The following is an 18584-nucleotide window of genomic DNA, read 5'->3' on the forward strand; positions in this document are numbered from 1 at the left end:
TTCACTCTGGCTAGCGGCCGCGGGCGTGGAGATGCTGATGCGACAAACGAGATGGATGAAACACTGCCTACAAACACAAAATACCATTGGTGATAACAGTGGTGTACGTACAACCGACAATTCCAATCTAGGCTACGAGGCTCTAGCCGCCTTCCACATTCGCCATCTTCAAGCTAAGCAGACATCATGAACTGTGGCTTTCGCCTGCCCAGTGACATAATCTGGAGACCCGTTTTTTTCTTTTCCTCCAAGGTGGTCGCGGGGGAATCCAGTGGAGACGGGATCGGTACTTCGGGCTTTTCCGTGTTCACCACGCATTCGCCTGTATCGCCCTGTGGAATGTATCCGTCAGGGCACACGTAAATGGGCTTCTGCTGGTCGTTCACGACGCACTGTGTACCGTCGTATGTGAAAGTATCCGGACAGGTGATCTGCCCCGACCGACGGGTCTGCGCACACAAAAGAACAGCGTACGAGGATAAGAAACCGCGAGTATTCAGAGCCGTCTAGCAATCGTACAGCGTTCGCAACAAAACCTGAGACGGATGCTGTAGCATCGCAGCGACGTGTCTCGGCATAAGGCTTTAGTTACCTTGTGTGCTTCACACTTCTTGTCGCTGCAGCATCCAGCAGAAACATTTATTCTGTAGACCGTACCTGTTTAATGCACTTGTCTTTATACGGTGTGTAGCCCGCTGCGCAAGTCTGTAGAGGCGCCACCTTTTTTGCCATCACACACTTGTCCCCGTGAATCTCGAAACCGGGCCCGCACGTTAGCTGAGGAGTCGAATCTTCTTGCAAGAGGCAGTCTGCGCCGACGAGTGCAGCTCCATCCGGACACAAGGCGACGGGTTGAAAAGCTTTTTCTTTGACGCATGCGTTGCTCCTCTGGTCAAAACCATCTGGACACACAGCCTGGACTGCGCGCGTCTTGCGGTTCAGACACGTCTTCTCCTCTGTGAGGTCTCCTGAAACAAGAGGCAGCACCGTAGAACGAAGAATTGAAGAATGCGACGGCACGATGATGAGGAAAGAGACTCCGAAGAAAAGAGAGACAAACACAGCGAACAAGGATGACACAAGTAGACGGAGACGAGGTGTGCCTCTGCTGAGAATGTCAAAGAGTAATCTATCAAAACGTAGTAGAAACTGCTAGAAGAAAGCAGTGAATACCTTCATTGCCCGCCAAAAAACCTCCGTTTCTATGGTATGGTGGAAAGAGGAGAGAATCTTTTGTCGCCTTAGTAACTGTGCAGCCAACAACTCACCCTGGCTGCAGTAGTATTTCACGGGCGCTACAGCTGAGCTCAGGCACTTCATCAGCTTCTTATCGAGTGAGGAAGTGGATGGGCAGACAGAAATGGCAGGTTTGCTCTCGACAATCAGGCACGCATCATTCATGAGACGGCCTGCTGCGCAGTTGTGCGTCGGATCGACAGAAAGCCGCTTCTCGCAGTTGCGCCCGTCAAAGTAGTAGTCGTTTCCTGGGCACTTCAGACGTGGCGGCTCCCTCAAAATCTTGATGCACATATCTTCGTCGGCCCGATAGGTGAAGCCGTCCCTGAGTGGCATTAGAAAGACAGCGGTTGACCTTTCCTTTTCATTACGTACTCAGGGCATGCAATATCAATCAGATAACAACTGAAGCAAGACACGTTACGAGGGAAAGTGCTGGTGAGGAGCCGGTCACCTCTCAGCGAATGCAGGCCTAAACAAATACCCCCTCCCCATTCTCCAGCACCGCTAACGCGCAGCGCGAGCTTTCACAGGAACACGCGAATGTTCGAATGCATAATGGTTCATCAATGGTTCTTCCCTGAGAAAAGCCGAGGTTATCTTGTTGACAAAAGAACGATGAAGAAGATTTGGCGACGACTCTCTTGCTTTTAGGAGGACGCCTGCCGCCCCTCGGTATAGAGTATCACTAGTATCCTACAAAACTAAATAGGTGCTCGAGTGCAGCATGGATGCATATGTTCTGTGTTGGTGTAAGAGTGAGTGGCTATTTGAAGCGTGCTGCTATTTGGAGGCAGGAGAAACGCTGATGAAGAGTTTAATCCTGGATGTGTTGCACTTACCGACAGGCACGCTGTGCCTCTTCAACTTCGCTGACGACACACTGGTTCCCCTCGATGCGGTACCCCTCCGGGCACTCAGTGTTGGACGGGATCAAGTTTTCCTTGACACAACTGCCGGTTGCCAAATCGTAATGGAAACCGCCTTCACATTGCATCTCCACTGCTTCCACAATCTGGAAGCACAACACGACAGGGGGGAAATGAAGGCACCACACGGAGGTCTGTATTTGTCGCAAAGCTTCTGTACTGCCCTTGACTGTGAAGTCACTCATCACTCATTTTAGTGAAAGGGCCCCATGTGGCTGCATTCCACGTTACGGTTATTGGCGTGTTGCCTCGTTCGCATTCTGGGTAAGCCACCCAGGCTCTGGCTTGTCCCTCTGCTGATAATTTATCCAAGTAAGCCAAACTAAGGCGCAGTTCGCCTATCCGCGAATTTTGCAGTATCCACACTCAGGAACTCGGCCCTCAACTTGAAGTGAGGACAGCTCACTGGCGTCACTTACTTCACTGACGCAAACGCCGTTTTCGAGACGATGGCCTGGCGGGCAGGATGGCCGGGCAGGTGTCACATCATTGCTAATGCAAATGGCGGAAGGTTCCGGCATTTCGGTAGTCGACGGCGCTGGTGTCAGTGCCAGGTTGGAGAGTCCCGTTGCCAGGTTGTCTGGCGCTGCATAACCTGAATGGTGCTGGGATGCTCGAAGCGCACCTACCAAAGGTTTCTTCCTCTCCCCATCGGGTTTTTCGAAGAACGAGGGACCGGTATCGTCGTCATCGTCGCTCTTTCTCCCCCGACCAAAAATACCCAGAGTTCGCAGCGCAGGCGCCGTTTCGCTGTCCAGACGACCACGCAGTGAACGCCAAGCCTCACTGCCCTGGAAGGAGAGACTGAAGCCCAGAGGACACCGCTGCTCGGGCGCAACCGCGTCCTCCTGGATGCAGAGGTCGCCTCTGAGAACTGACGGAGGAGGACATCGGAACTGGGGAGCCATCACAGACACTCCAGTGCATTTGTTGTTGACGAGTTTTCTGTCTGCTGGACACGCTTGAAGCACCGGGGTCTCGACCGTCGTAGCACAGAGCTTGAGACCGCTGTCAAATGCAAAACCGGGTGGGCAGGAGGATTCACTCTGTGCTTCTTCGAGGCAAGAGCATGTGCCATTGACATCAAATTCGCAATTGGCCGGACACGACAGTGAGAAAGGCTGCTTCAGATTTTTCACGCACAGAGTGCCTGACGCGTCGAGTACGAAACCTAAAGACGACAAAACAACACAAAAACACAGACAGTACATTCTCGCAGGTCCATAATAGCCTAATACGTGCAAGGTGACCCGAAACGGTTGACGATCTGAGTGACTAGTAGCTTGTTTTCGTTAGGTCGTTCGATACACCAGCGCCTGGGAGCCAACTGTGCTGATCGTTCTGAACGCTGGTGAACAACAAACATGGAACGGTATCGGAAGCTGGAATAAGACAAGTAAGAAGCTCGAGATTCCATCGATCGATACGATACGGAACTCCGCTAGGCCTGACTGAGCAAACTAAAAATTATAGGCGCCAACAATCGTGCATTAATGTGGTCGCTGGTGTTTCATCAGGACTCCTCAGCGCTTACCTTCAGTGCAGAAAGCCGAGGCAGCAACTCCTTGAGCTACTGTTAGAGGAACATCCGTGACCACTTTCAACGAGGCAAGAACCATCGGAATGCAGAGGAAACGCAGCGGTATTGACATTTTGATGTGATCAACGGCGACAGTGCGGAGACCTGGATTTGGTTACGGAGACGAACAAAAATAAAATGGAATGTTGACGCGCTTAGGTTGGCACTACAAATTGGTAGAAACATGTATGAACAGACCGACTGATACGGGATAGTCGTGATGAAGATTGCCACAGATCGACAGCCGTGTCGGTCGTTTCGAGCAGGGTCGTCATGTTGAAAATCCTTTCAGCGAGCAACGACGTCAACAGCCTGTGTCAAGACGTTTTCGGAGATGGACAAAATGAGGAATACAGAGCTACACGCATCCGGTGCACCGTTTTGCGTACAGTTTATCTATTGCACACTATTCGCACGTTTGAAACCTTGAACCTGTTATGATACCTGGGTGCCCCCAACAGCCACAGTGCAGCAGTCGGCGGCCATCCTGCTGTCCATCTTCGATGGAGTCACCAACAGTGCGAAAACTGAAGGGTCAGAAAAACCACTGTGCGCTTCTGAGTGATGCCTAGTAAGTGTGTGTGGAAACCCCTCCATCATGTGTCGCTCTGCCGGTATAACTACAATACGTGCATATCACGGCCCCCTCGTTGGATCTGTCCGGATTACACAACCGCCACTGTGCGGTTACCCAATGTGAAAGAGCAGCATCGAAACTACTGCGAAATCAATATCTGACACTCGTGTTCTAGTTGAAGTCTCTAACCATGATTGTTTAGATGCCAGCGACTGCTGACGCTAGAGCACGGGCGGGTCATATCTCTCGCAATATGAAAACCGCAATGGTGACAGTTTTCGCCAAAACAGTGCCTGCGTGTTCCGTAAAACAGCCGTAAACCTTCCATCGGTGCGTGGCAGTTTAACCTGGGAGAGTCTGCTAGGCGCGACGGTCCACAATGCGCAAATCATCGGCTTTCACACATGTTACAAACCGTTGGCAGCGACATCGGCGTCCACTGATAATGAACCACGACGGAAACTGTTTCAGATCTGTATACCCTTGCCGTCTATTATCTTTGACGATACAGCTTCTGTAGGCACGTCTCCGACAACGGATCTTCCCCTGACTGACAGATACACTTTCGCTCCGTTGTTGCGGACTGTAAACTCCACGCTGCTGTCCCGTGGGTGTCCTTCCAACAAAGTTTCTCTCACAGGTTCATCGGATGGACACACACAACAAGGCCATGGCAGTAGCCACACCACTCACATCTTCTCTAGCATCCCCTGAGAGCCGTTCTAGAAAATCTGCGCGTACAATGAAATAGGCGGTTACAGGTGCAGTGGAGGTGTGGACCTGCCTTATATGCCGCATGCATAGATTGTTTATTCCGCCACTTTAGATATGCGCATTTTCGATAGACAAGGCACGTACTGTCATATTCAACTGCCGCCTTTTCTGAAATATGGCGTCGCTTGCCAGCCTGCCCGTTCCTTCTGGATGATCGTGTGACGTCCCTTTCTTTGACTTTCCCATTCCGACACACCGAAGAAATGAAGTCTCACTGCGAGCATGCCAGCTGATTCTCCAGCTACGAGACGCTCTTTAGGCATCCACCCTATTGAGATTACCGGCATTTATCGAACTCATCCTGGGATCGCGGCTTGCACGCGCACTGCTCCTGTACCGGTATGGGCTTCATGACAGAGTCGATGTGCTTGCCGCACCCCTGCCTGACGTAGGATACGTCAACAAACAAAGTACACATAATTCACACGTGCTCACAGCGTTGTAACATTCGAAACCTGAAAAACCACTTTTTCGCGTCGAAGCAGCGACAAATCCGTCTGTACCATCAAGTGAACAGGACGCACGGCCAGCACGCCTGGGGGGTCGTCATGAGAAAAGAATGCCACACCGCATTCACCAACACAAGAATCATAGCTCTAGCTTAGACATCGAAACGCCACACAGAGGTAGATACCTAGTAAAAACGAGAAACAGAAGACCTAACAGAAAACCAACTCGCTATCGTGACGACCAGAAGCCGTTGTACTGTCAGAGATGAGCTCGACAAGTAGGTGTGGCATTATTACCAGTGAAGTGCGCGATACGTAGAATGCCGCTGTAATTCATACAGGCTACCTGGATTCAAGGGAAACGAGTAGGCTCTTCCAAGATTCCTTGCCTGCGGGCTCACACCTTCTCGGCAGCCTTCCACAATCAGTGGTACACACTTAATACATAATTGTTCATGCTGCGTGGCACAAAACGTATGAGGATGTAAAGGACACGAAAGCCTTGTCACCAACAAATACCACGAGAAGCCGTTGCAATGGATTCTCTTCGTCAGACCAGTTTGATTGTCATGGTGAAACTGCACACTCGCGCAGTAATCAGCATGCAGAGTTTGTTGGAAGCTGTTTTCAGACTGCGTGAATTTCCGTGCAGACACGCACTTACCACGTCCGCTTTCCACAGTGTGTACATTTTACTTCGTAACACATTTTGGAGAGTTTTAGAAACGCAGAGAAGAAAACTCGAGAAGCTCTTGAAATGAAAAAAATAACACGCCGGCGGGAGTGGTGGAGACGGCCACACTGGGAAAAACCGGTTTTGACTAGATTGGAAGGGCAAACCAAATGCATTTCTGGGGATGAATGCAGCCCATGCACAGGAGTTCGCCGTGAAAAAAGGATGTAAAAATGAGAGACAGGCGCGAAGTAGTGGGTCTGTCATCTGTCTCTTCCTTCACGCCGGAGTCGGGAGCCCGCCACTCTCCAAACTGCAAGGCACGACTCGTCGAGCTCTGTCCCTGTGTTTCTTGTGCTCCAAACGAATACGGCGGAGCAAGACTCCGGAAGAAAACGTCGCATGGCACAAAAACGAACTCTTTTTGAGATTCAGTTTGAGCGACGCCGTCGATGTCGAGCCTAAAAGAATATTGGAGAAGTAGGTCACTGGGTACTGGCAGTGAGCCGTCAGACATGGATGGCGACAACTTCGTCAGTCCCTGCTTGTAAAGGGTCCACTCCTTCTTCAGCTGGTAAAATTGTGCTCCGAGACCACAATTTTATAATCTCATTAAGCCTCACACCATGTGTCATCTGGCTCCTGTAATTCCTTTCTGCGTGAATCAGTTCCTGTCAATGTACGGACTGTCGTGTCAGAGGCTTCTCCGGGCACAAACAGAGGACTGTCACCCTTTCGTTGCTCCGGTGTTTCGTATTCCCAGTTCATTTTCATCTCGTCGCATTCAGCCAAACCCACTGTGGGCAGGACTCTGCACCGGTAGTCGAGCAAAAGTGGAAGTTCCTTCGTCGCTAGACATTACTCAGACATCCACAGTCGCATCTCGTCTGAATCGGGCTTTCAGCACTTTATGTGGCACTTTTGCTCCGGAGAGTGGGTTGTGTGTTTAACGGGACTGTGCTTTTCTTGGCCATATCTGAGAAGCTTTGGCTTGAGAGACGTGCTGGGTGTACCCCCTATCAAACCGCGGGACTACCAACGGCGTTGTTTTCCGCCGTTCGATTCGCACAATAAGCTCGCTAAAGAGAACGACTATACCCTGCAATTAATACGTTGAATCAGGCCACGTTTATACATAAGAGAAAAATCTTCGATATGAGGCTCCAACGAAAACAAAGGTTCCCTCGAAGTATGGCGGGTAAAACAGAGAAAACTCCCGCGACACCGAATATGCCAGTGCAGCTTGTTGACACAAGGAGAAAATCGATTGCCCCGCGAAAGATGCCACGTACTCCCTCCTGGCTGAGGACACAAAGACTGTGAAACTCGACGCGCAGACGGCTCGTTTTGAGGTTGACGGCCGTTTCGCTTTCCCTTTGTCTTAGCTATTGCATATCGACCACAAAAACCAAGCGAAGGAGCAGCGTGTCCAGCAAAGTCAGTCGAATAGCGACTTTCGCGCACTGGATTCTTCGATAAGAGACTTTTCTTCGAAAAACATCTTCGCGCTTGAAAGAGGCGAAAGAGAATCTAGTTCAAGAACTCCGGCAAGACGTTGATGTCGTCCAAGTCTTCCTGAGTCTGCATTTAGCAAACAAACAAGCGGAAAACGCGAAACAGCCTCATTTCACTGCAGTTTGAGGAACCAGCATACAGAGCACGAACTCCTCGAGCCGAGGACGACGCAAACTCAAACACAAACTGCACGAAGAAGAAAAAGGGGAGCAGCCGCGGCCGTTGCTCGAAACTCCACGCTAAGATATTTCCTGCGGAGAGAGAACCAATCGATAAAAACGCCAGAGTGGACCATATGTTAGTCTGGACATAAAGCGGTCAATCTCTTTGCTGTCCTAAACACATCCCAGCGCTCCACGCAACATGCTATCACTCCTTTTTTACCGGACTGCGGACAACTTTGCTCAGCGCCAGGACGCTGAAACTGTCTCTTCGTTTTCTTGGCTTCTCTCTGACGACTCCTTCCGGGAAACTTGGTGAACGCACCTTCAACTTGGGATGAGACTCGAGGTTGAGCAACGTTGCGAGTTTCTTCGAGACAGCTGCATGTTGAAAACAAGAACACCCCGGCAGAACGTTCGAGGCGAGACTCCAGACTCAGACTTATCGAAGTTGAGAGAATCCATCCCAGACCGGTCGCTTCGCCGCCCAGGGAGTTTCGCGAGAAACGCTGCAGGTGGATTTGAAGCCACACGTTCGGCATGATGAAAAATGAAAGGTACCCCAGAGACACGAAGAAACACTCTCAACTGTCACTTTGAGAAAAGACGACCAGCCACAACCTCCGCCCGACAGTTCGAACCCAGTTCGGGTGCCTACCAGGCTGGGAAGACAAGCCACACGACGCGCAGATGTCGAGAGCCGTCTGGATGACGAGGCCGTCGTCAGCAACTCTCAGACGCGTTCTCCCGGATTTGTAATGATTCAAAAGAGAGGCGTACGCTGCAGTCGCAGCATAGTGGAGCTGTACAGACACTCACAGAAAACCAAGACACGTTTCTTCGGGCAGCAGAAAGAAAACCTTTTTCTGACTCGTGCGTCTTCCTCTCTTTCTTCGCCTAGGCGGTCTGTCTCTTGGGTGGATGCCGCGTCCTTTTCTTCTTCTTTCATTCATCTTTTTCGTTCCCTCTCAGCCTTCTTCCTCTGCTTTCCTCTTCCGCAGTTCGCTGACTTTTCTGTTGCTGCCTTTCCTTCGAAGAATCCTCTTTCTTCTTCTCCTGCCTTTTCCTCTCCTTCTCTGTCCTCGCTTCAGTCACTGCGCAGCACCCCATTGCACAAGCCGAGCTGGAGTCGCGACAGCTTCCCTGGCCTCCTTCCCCATCCGTCGCACTCCACAGTTCAGCGGATTGCAACGCGACAATGCTGGGCAAAAGCGCCATTGCTGATTCTCGGCTCGCAGCAGCTTGCCGCAATCATCCCAGGATGCGCCGCTCCAGGTTCAGCGTCCGCAGCGGCAGAAAACAGTCGTACACTTCTTCGCCGAGCCACGCAGTGAAGGCTACAGACGCGCGAGAGTTTGACAAGAACTCCTGAAGGACCCAATGAGCTGACTCTATACGAGCTCTGTTCGTACTAGGTGAACGACGCAGTGGTGAGGTGCAACGTCGACTCATCTAAAGCGTATCACGCTGCCTGGAGCCCCGCTAAATGAAGCGAGAAAGGTGGCTCCGGACGAACCTGCGCATTGGTATCCCAACTACTTAGTGCAGCGTTGACAGCGGCCGTTCGCTGCTGCAGACTTTGCGCGTCTCGCTGTTGAAGTGGAAGGTCCTGGATGAGCTGCGAAGAGAACGACAAGTGCCACAAAGCTAGAGCGCGTCCTAGACGAGTTCGACACACATCGTGGGGACCCGACACAAACACCCTGGACATGCGCATGCACCAGACATCACGGCTTTCGACGCCCCTTCGTCGCAGTCAACGAAGCGACAGGATTCCCTGAAGTCTCTGCAATATCGACGTCTTTGTCTCCCCAAAATGCGACTTCAATTCGGTAAAACACACCAGCTTGTCTATTTCTGTTCGTGTGTATGTCCTCCCTGCTCGTGGCCGCCCTGCCCTGGGATGCTTACATCCGTGTAAGCATACAGTACAAACAAATATATATATATATATATATATATTATACAAAACACATATATACTATATTGTATTTATAACATATACATATATATATATATATACATTATAGATATAAAACATTTATGTATATATATATATATATATCTAGAGGGATAGAGAGCTCTGTGGTTACGCGCTGACCGGCAAACTGGTTGCCTTTGAGTCGACACAAAGGCGCGCATTGAACTGTTTGCAGGGCATCGAAGCAGGTTCTCTTAAAAATGTTTGTGCCCCTTCGCAAGAACGAAACAGCAACCTCACGAAGTCACACGGCAGACGCGGCTCTCTGTCTCTGCATTTCCCCCCACTCCATTCGCTCTTTGGTTTGAAGGCAATCCCCTCCTCTGCCTGCCACTCTCCAACGGGAGCGACCAAGAGGACGCAGAAAGCAGAGAGCGAAAGAGGATGGAGAAAGAGGAAAGAGAAAGAGGAAAGAGAAAGAAGAGAAGAGAAGGAGTTCTTCCTGCTTCACTTGGAGCACGTAGTTGGCAGCTGCCAACTGATTGCCAGTTCGACAGGAACGATTTTTCTCAGTGGAATTAGAGTTCTCGAAATTGCTGTAGGCTGTCCAGATACAGCCTTTTGTGAACTGTTTTAGTGCTACAGAGCCACACACGGATTTACTTGCGAAAGAAGCAAGAAAAGAGGAAGAGAGAGAAGCAGGGAGACAGTGAGAGAGGAGAAACAGACGACGAGGGTGGAGAAGAGAGTCGAGAAGAGTGAGAAAGCGAGACAGGTGAAGGGAGAGAAGAGAAGGAAGCGGCTTAGAGTCGGTACACCGGCAAGCATGGTCCTGAGAACGACAACAAAATGTTTGGGAACCGCATTCTTGTTGGTTTAAACAGTGTAGCCTACCTCAAGGAAGCGCGTCTCTGCTTCGTTTAGCAGAAGCACAGCACGACCCTCTTTTTCTGTAGATACAGCACATTGACAAGTGCAACAAATTCGAAAAACGCCACACAGAATTATTTCCTGTCTCCACGGATAAACAGATCCACCAGAGCAGAACTTCTCACCGCGGTAAGAAGTCCGCAACATGCACTGGGATTTAGACTGCGACTCCCGTTCCTTGAGAAGAGGAACTCTGTCATTAAATATTTGGTGGCAGAGCACGGAACGCGTTTCGTAGGAACAAAACTTAGGTTGTATCGCCCGGCCGCAGTCCTCTTGAAAGAAACAAACACGAATCACCAACAGAAAAACGCGTCTGTGTCCCGTCAACTCGAGAAGCGTCTTGACTTTGCGTCTGAACGGCATCGCTCGGTGAAACGTCTGCTCACCTATCCGACCGGTCCGACCCACCCGGTGTATGTACAGCTCGCGCGTCAGCGGCGCACAAACCTGCGAGACCCGCACAGGCTTCCTCTCGCGTTCATCGATTTCCTTCTTGGAAGGTCACCAGGCATCGTTGCACTTCTCACTGTCGAGAGGAAGCGCCACGAGGATGGGGAGTGACGGAGAGAAACTCGGTGTCCCTACACCCGAGACTGGCGCACAGCGGGGAAATTGTCAAGGTCGATGCAGGCAGGCATTTTGAGTGGTGCGCGCAATACTCTCAACATCTGGAACTAGATCCCCTGTGACCCAGGAGAAGGTGGAATTCATAGGATCGCAGAAGCTACCGTTTCTCGCAAGCAAATGGCACATGAAGAGACGCACAGAGTCGCGCTCGGCAGAGAAGTTGTGTGGCGAGACACCTGAGTCTTGCGCAAGGGCAGACATGGAGACCAGCTGACAGATCAGAAAAACAGTACCTGTATCACCAAGGAGACGTCAGGGTAGTCGACCCCTCTGGCGGAGACGTCGGAGGAGAACAAGACACCTGACAGTACAAGCAGGGTGACAGCGAAAGGCGAAAAGATGAGTGAGTCGACTCTTGACCAGCCGCTTGTCTAAAGCGTTTCGAAGAGATCTCTCCAGACAGCGGAACCGAGGTCGGCGGCTTCCAAGTGTCGTTTGGTGGAAAAGATTTCGAATCTAGAGTTCGAGACCGGAGCTCATCGAGACACCCGAAGCAACAGCTACTCTCGCAGTAAGGACTCAGCGCCCTCGACCATTGAGGCTGCGGAAGGAGTTGGATGGATCGGCGCTGCACACGTCCAATCGTTTTTATCGAGAAGAGATTGCATGCACGGCGGATATGGAAAGTTGCACCGCGAACCTGCTCTGTCTCGGCTAAAGCGGGAGGCTGTCGCAGCTCTCGCACTGCTCTCCCGGCGTCGGTGAATTTCGTACACTCCGATCCTGATAACAGCACACAAAAGGCAACCAAAGATTGACAGACCACGAATGAAGCAGCCTTCCACCCGCAATCTACTCCACTTCACAACTTTCTATCTATATTTATCTGTTTATCTATTTATCTGATTATCGATCTATCCAGCTATCTACGTCTATCCACCGATATACATAGCTATCCATCTAGATCGATTTTCGCCGATTTACATCGATGTACGTATCCATCGATCTACGTCTATTTATATCGACCGACATATCTATCGATACCGATTTATTTCCATTTAGATGGGCACATGGAAACACCGACAGATGGACAGATTCACAGATCGAAAAAGAAACGCGAAGGCCACAGGTGGCTCGGGGTGTGGATGCGAAACAGACAGGAGAGGCAACTGGAAGACGAGCGGCGGCTGCGAAGGAGAAATTGAGCTGAGTCGATATCAGCCATTTCCTAGATTTACCTAAACTGTTCGCGGAAGAGGGCCGCGAAGAAAGACGTGAGTCGTGCAGTCGGAAAGAAGACTGAAAAAAACAACAAAGCACACACAGATAAGCGTGAGAAGAAATACTCTGTCCATTACGTTTCTCCTTTGAGAAGTTTGAGATTCTTCCTTTTTTTCCATTTTTGAAAATTCAACATTCTCCTCGTTTCGCAACCCTACCGATGATCTTGTAGCTGTGCGGGCGTCTCTCAAATTCTTCTTTCAGCAAGTTGAAGAGAACCGTGGCTGTCTCCTTTGCTGCATGCATCACCACGCTCTGCGCAACTCTCTCGTGCGTCGGTTTCTCGTCCGGCGCTACGCAGTTCTGACAAGCGAGGAGACCCCAGAGAGAAACGGAACAGAGAGCGGAAAAGGACTTCAGAAGGAAGCGTTTCTCTCTCGCGGTGAACATGAGTGTAACAGGAAGCGTATGCACCGCGTAGCACAACATGAAAAGCTCGGTTAAAAGGCGCGTCCCCTGAAGTGAGAGGGAAAGCTCCTCTTTCGCCACATATTCCACGGCTTTGGAAAAACTCAGAGAACTCGGTGAAGTCGAAAACAGACAGTTCTTGGAGTCACACTGATCCGGTATGAAGCCGGCACCAGGGATATGCCACGGTCCGTCTGGGTGCAGTCCATGCATTAGACGCTTTGAGTTCCTGGGATATCCGAAAAGAGAGTCGACGTCGAGAGAAGCTCCTCTCAAGCGAGAATGGCGGAAGTCGCCGCAAGCTCGCCAGAGACGCGGCGGACGCAGGAGACAACCGGGCCTGGAGCTCCACAGCCGAGAAGAGTCTGGGGAGGAGTCGGCTCATGGGAGAAGCACGAGGGCGTCCCTGCTCGCCTGGCCAGCTGGCGCGTGTCTCCGCAGTACACTTACAAGGAATCGGTAGTTCTGTTTGAACAGTCGAGAAGCGAGGTCTGAGGTGAGAAGCGAGCAGAGTGAGGAAACGCACGCGCGTTGGTGTGTAGGAGCCACTCCTCTGTTGGAGCTTTGAACGTTAGAGCGAACGAAACCTTTACCCCTACACGACGCCTAAGAACTCCGCCTCGAGTGTTTCGAGTCCACATCTCAAGGACGGTTTCCTCTTTCTTGGAAAGCACAGAGAAAACGCAGGATCCGCGCTGCCTTGGGGTGGAGCTGGCGACGCAAAAACGGGTGTCTCGGTTCGGGGAAGCAGACACAAAGATCTGTGGAAAGAAGCGAGACCCGGCTGGCGCTGAGACGAACCCCTAACCCCCCGCTTCCCGGATGCCAGACAAAGCATTTTCCATGTTTCCAGCACAATGCGAGGAGATCAAACGCCGTCACGTCTGGGCTGGCGTCCGCGCGAGTGCACCAAAGACTGTCCGAAAAAACAGGCGTTCTGGAAGCACTCAACCTCTCAGAGGAGCGTCCCGCTGCTGGTTTTCAAATGGCTAGCTGTCGAGCGCGAGGCAATGCGCGAGACGGTTCTTTGGCGGCGGGTCGCTGTGTGTGGCTGTTGCATCAAGTCAGCGCATGCGAAGCGCCTGAGCGCGGCGGGAGCTGAGAAGCGTGATCACTAGCCTGTCGTCACTGCGCAACTCGTATCGTCTGTTTCGGAGCTCTGCGAACCGCGCTGAAAAGTCAAGCGCATCAAGTTGAAGCTCACCTCGGACGTTGTCGGGAAGCGTTGCGGAGAAGAGCAGCGACTGACGCGTCCGCGGCAGATAGGAGAAAATTTGCTTCAACTCCTCCAGATGTCCCAGTTCCATCAATCTGCGGGCACAGCAGAAGCGAAACACTCTTTGAAAAGATGGTGAAAACGCTGAACGACGCACACACCCGTCGACGCGGTGCCCCTCCAACGAACCACGGCTGTCCAACGTCGACGCGTTTTCCACCGAGCTCCCGAGCGGTCCGAGTCGCAGACGCTGCTCTGCATGTCCGCCCGTCTCTCTGGGTTGTGCTTCGTTCTTTCGTTGCGACTCGAAGACTAAGACAAGCCGAAAAGGTGAGAAGAAGCGACGGGAGACAGGAGAAGAAGAACTGACAAGAGCAAGCACCCCCTCGACCTCGCAGACACGCTGTGACTCAGGTTTCGCGGTCGAACGATGCCCGAAGCTTCGGTCCTGTTCACTCGACGCGGCAAAGCTTCAGTCCCTGGCTTCTGGGCTGGAGCAAGGCAAACGGCCTTTCCCCGCAAGAACGTCAACTGAGTCGTCACCACTGCGTCTGTCGCGCGCGTCAGTCGCGAACGTTCCGTGGTGTGACTCGGGGAGAAGAGTCTGCGTGGAGCGGCCAGTGCCGACGCGCGACAGGCAAGCGAGTCCCGTTCACCGGAAAAAACAACTGCGAGCGGCCCAGATCGCGGCTCGGCGCACTCTGAAGTTTCGAGGCACAGAGACTGAGAAGACGCGGAAGCGCCTGGGCAGGCAGTGGCTGCGCGTCCAGAGATGTTCCTCGACGCGGTGCGGCGAGTGCAGGTCGCCCCATCGAGTTTGACTTAGCCATGCCTGTCTGCCTCGTCCAAGACGAGAAGTTGGAGACGCTCCAGAAGAGCCGAGAACATGAACGTGTTTTCCAAGTGATCCAGAAGGCGTCCGGGAGTGCAGACCAGGATCTGAGGCCTCTTGCGCTTCAGCGCGAGCTGCAGAGACACGAACAAACGAGACGCCTAGCAGACGGCTTCCTCTCGAGCGACGAGCCGTCGGAGACGCCGAGGCGCGAAACGCCGCTTCCCAGTTCCTTCCAGAAGAGCCATCGCATGCACTGTGCCCAACCAGAGAGCATGGAAGCCCGATGCGAGAAAGGAACGTCGAGGCTGTGTGAACGAGAACTTTCCACGCGAGGCGGCCGAAGACCTCCGGCGCTCGAGCCGTAGGGCGTCCGACCTCTCCGGCAAAGGGTGAACGAGCAAACGAGCAAGAGAGTACGCGGACATTACACTCGCGGAAGAAATCAACCGAAAAGAGACCTGGCGCGTGGACGAGTGTATGTCCACTTGATCGGGACGGACAAGTGGCGTCGTCCGTCAGAAGCAGCTGAAACGAAGTGAAAAGACCGACCGGAAGAAGACTGAACTCACTGAAGGAGATCCGAGAACGCTTCGCAGTTGACACAATAACAGACAGTCAAACACTCTCGAGCGTGGTGTCTACGAGCGCGAAACATGCGTTGCTTGTGCGAATGCGTTTCCAGATCGCCGATGCCTGACTTTGGGGACCCTACGTTTGGAGCTGCTTAACTGGTGCTCTTAGCTTTTTAGAACCTTCAAGACGATCTACATCGTCAGCTCCTCTCGATGGTTTTAAACCGCTGCCCCTGTCTGTCTCGCCCCCACTCCCTTCGTCTGCGAGATTCAGCAAATCTCACCTCGTCGGCCTTCCTTGAATTTCCGCCCACGAGCGCAGCGACGTCGAACGGGTGGAAAGTCACGAGCTGCTCAGCCTCCCGAAGAATCTGAACGCAGCGAGGGACGCAGCGAACATGCCTATGCGCCGCGTTCCTCTACGACGCATACGTTCCGGTGTCCTTCGGAAGGAGTCGGAGCAAGGAGGATGACTCAAGTGATGCGACGAAGGGCTCCTCAGCAATCGAGGACGCGAGACCCCCTGACCGAAGGACCTGACGCTAGACTGGAGGGAGGCGACGAACACACAGACGAGAAAGAGCAACAAACCAAGAAAGGAGAGATGCGTGGTTCTGTACCTGCGTAGCGAGTTCTCTTGTGGGCGCGATGACGAGAGCCCCCACCCCAGAGGGCGGCTGCAGCAGAAGACGCTCGATGATCGCCAGGAGAAAACACAGTGTTTTTCCAGTTCCTGTTCGAGCCTGGATGAGGCTGTCTCGATCCCGATCTTCCGGAGACAAAGCGACGACGCCGCGGTCTCCGCCCTGGAGGCCGGAAAGCGTTTCTGAGGCGCTGCGCGCGTCTGCAGAGCGATGCGGCAGCAGCTGGACATGCAGACAAAGCACAGAAAATCGGCAGAGAAAAAGCGATGGTGTCGCGTTTCAGAAAGCGTCCAGAAAGCAACGAACCACTGCGACAGAAACAGATGCGCGATGATATCTCCGCTCGGTCGAGAAAAAAACTTCGCACTCCGGCCTCTTCAGAGAAAAGACAGGGTCCTTCTCCGAGGCACTCACTACGAAAAGCGGAACAATGGGGAACGGTTGCCTCCTCACACATCCTCCCATTTTACATGCGCAAATGTCTACAAAGACACAGATATACATATATATATATATATATATATGCATGTAACGGCAAGCATTTGAGCATGCATTCCTACAAAAGCAGACGTATTTTAGGCATGCGAACATGCTTGAAATAACTGCACACACATCTGGACAAGTACATATACATAAACATATATACATAAACATATATACATAAACATATATACATAAACATATATACATAAACATATATGCATATATTTATGTATATATGATTGTATTTATACGCTGTTGGAGGTTGTAAACGACTTGGATGCATGCTGAATGGTTTCTACTCATGGGCATCGCAAGCACATCCTGTTCGCAGCTTTCTCCCTGGTGCCTGTGTCGACTGCCATTGGGGCTTCACCGAGGACGTCGCGTTGGCCTCGGAATTGGACGGACTCGCGGAAGGAGCAGCGCCTGCTCGTTTGTCAGTCTGTCGTAGCCGAGGAGAGAGGACAGCGCCTTGAACGACGCCTCCGAGAGTCGACCTGCCTGCAGAAGATCTTGGAAACGAAGCGCCGCAGACTCTTCAGACCTCCCGGTTGCTGCTGCGGGGACAGCTCGGGTGTCTGCATCCCCGCCCAGGATTTGTTCCGCTGGAGGACGAGCAGACGAAGCGTAAGACGCGAAGAACCGTGCAGGCGGAGAGAAGCGCCTGAGCGGCAGAGACTGCGTTCGGACGCACAGTGGCGACGCGGGAGGCGTCGGATACGCAGGAACACCGCTGTCCTCAGTCCACGACGCTCGGCTTCGTTTCGGTGGGCGAGGGCAGATCCCAGAGAGCTTTCGGCCACCGGTTTCGACCTGAGGAGCGCTTGCATGACGTCGCACCCTCTCCGCCGCTGTCGCAGGGAACAGGAAGTCCGGTGAAGTCGGACTCGCTGGCCATTTCTTCTCACGAAACGCAAGAGGCGCGTCGACTGCACGCATCGGGGGGTGGGGTGGATGTACAGCCGAGCTGGGGCCCACACTCCGAGAGGCATGCCTGCTTGTCTGGAGCTCTTCGAAGCAGGCGCCATTTTTCTGCGATCTGCGAAAAGCACCGCACTGACTGGAGGAAATCCTGGTGGGCGAAATGCTCGCGAAAGGACGCGCACTCAGCAGAGTTTCCGTTCTGCGCAGAGAGCGAGGCGCCGCAGACCGCGGTGGAAAGAACTGAAGCGCGACGACCTCTTCGCCTCTGCGCCAGGCGACTGCGGCGCGAGAGAACGCCAACCACTCAGCAGGGAGACATCGCGACTTGGTGGACTTCTGGAGCTGCGAGTTCGCCGGAGAGCCGAGAGGATTCGCAGGTCTCTGTGTCGGACGCCTCCCGTCGAAGAGAGACAGAGCTGCGCTCAGAACGCCCCGAGAAAGCTGGCTCGTTGCGCCAGGCGGAAGCGCGCTGAAGATCGCGGGGGAGGCGAGGGTGGCGGGGAGCATGGTGTTTGGTGGAAGCAGTGGATCTCTCGACAGTGTTTACCGAAGAAGGAAGCCAGCGGTTGCTGGAAGACAGCGGCCGCCTCCTGGTCGACCTGAGCGCAAGAAGCGCGCTCGAGTCTCAGCTACGCCGACTCGTTTCGCGACGGGGACGTTGACAGTCGAAGAGGATTCAGTGGCCGAGCTGAGAAGCCTCCTCGACGCGTCGCTGTCCGTTGTCGCGCTCTTATACGACGCTCGCGACGCCTCCGAAGAGACGATGGGAGACACGACGGCGACGAAGCGCGGAGCAGGGCAGCGGTTGAGGGAAGGGAAACGGGGACCTGCTGACGAGTGTGAGCTTCGAGAGCCTCATGATGGTTCTCGAAAGAGACAAAGAGGTTCGTCAAGAATAACGGTGCGG

General features: G+C 52.8%; 3 protein-coding genes across 3 annotated transcripts; all 3 read right to left on the reverse strand.

Annotated features, from left to right (window-relative positions):
- Nucleotides 1-173: 173 nt before the first annotated feature.
- On the reverse strand, nt 174-3938 carry OWP3 (oocyst wall protein OWP3; the record flags this gene model as incomplete). Its single annotated transcript, XM_002365497.1, has 6 exons — nt 3700-3938; nt 2585-3336; nt 2079-2251; nt 1269-1561; nt 658-968; nt 174-449 (listed from the first exon to the last, which is right to left on the reverse strand). Exons 1-6 carry the CDS (start codon nt 3815-3817, stop codon nt 174-176), a joined length of 1923 nt encoding a protein of 640 aa, XP_002365538.1. The 5' UTR covers nt 3818-3938.
- A 1176-nt stretch (nt 3939-5114) lies between these two features.
- TGME49_268300 (hypothetical protein) lies at nt 5115-6424 on the reverse strand. The gene is made up of 2 exons (XM_002365496.1): nt 6209-6424; nt 5115-5478 (listed from the first exon to the last, which is right to left on the reverse strand). Exons 1-2 carry the CDS (start codon nt 6391-6393, stop codon nt 5373-5375), a joined length of 291 nt encoding a protein of 96 aa, XP_002365537.1. The 5' UTR covers nt 6394-6424; the 3' UTR covers nt 5115-5372.
- A 1323-nt stretch (nt 6425-7747) lies between these two features.
- TGME49_268290 (DEAD/DEAH box helicase domain-containing protein) lies at nt 7748-18184 on the reverse strand (the record flags this gene model as incomplete). The annotated part of the gene is made up of 16 exons (XM_018781500.1): nt 7748-7798; nt 8219-8274; nt 8552-8696; nt 9410-9511; nt 10709-10764; nt 11134-11194; nt 11608-11675; nt 12015-12097; nt 12553-12613; nt 12754-12898; nt 13454-13494; nt 14208-14314; nt 15052-15185; nt 15911-15997; nt 16247-16492; nt 17162-18184. The coding sequence occupies 16 exons, from the start codon at nt 18182-18184 to the stop codon at nt 7748-7750; spliced, it is 2466 nt and encodes an 821-aa protein (XP_018636536.1).
- Nucleotides 18185-18584: the final 400 nt, after the last annotated feature.

Source organism: Toxoplasma gondii, chromosome VIII (assembly GCF_000006565.2).
Source record: "Toxoplasma gondii ME49 chromosome VIII, whole genome shotgun sequence".
Taxonomy (NCBI): Eukaryota; Apicomplexa; class Conoidasida; order Eucoccidiorida; family Sarcocystidae; genus Toxoplasma; species Toxoplasma gondii.

Bases quoted from the DNA above. Each gene is read 5' to 3' on its own strand.
- TGME49_268300 (XM_002365496.1), bottom strand. From the start codon at position 6,393: ATGCATTTGGTTTGCCCTTCCAATCTAGTCAAAACCGGTTTTTCCCAG. The intron at 5,479-6,208 runs GTAAGTGCGTGT...ATCCTACGTCAG, and splicing joins CACTGTGGAAAGCGGACGTG to GCAGGGGTGCGGCAAGCACA.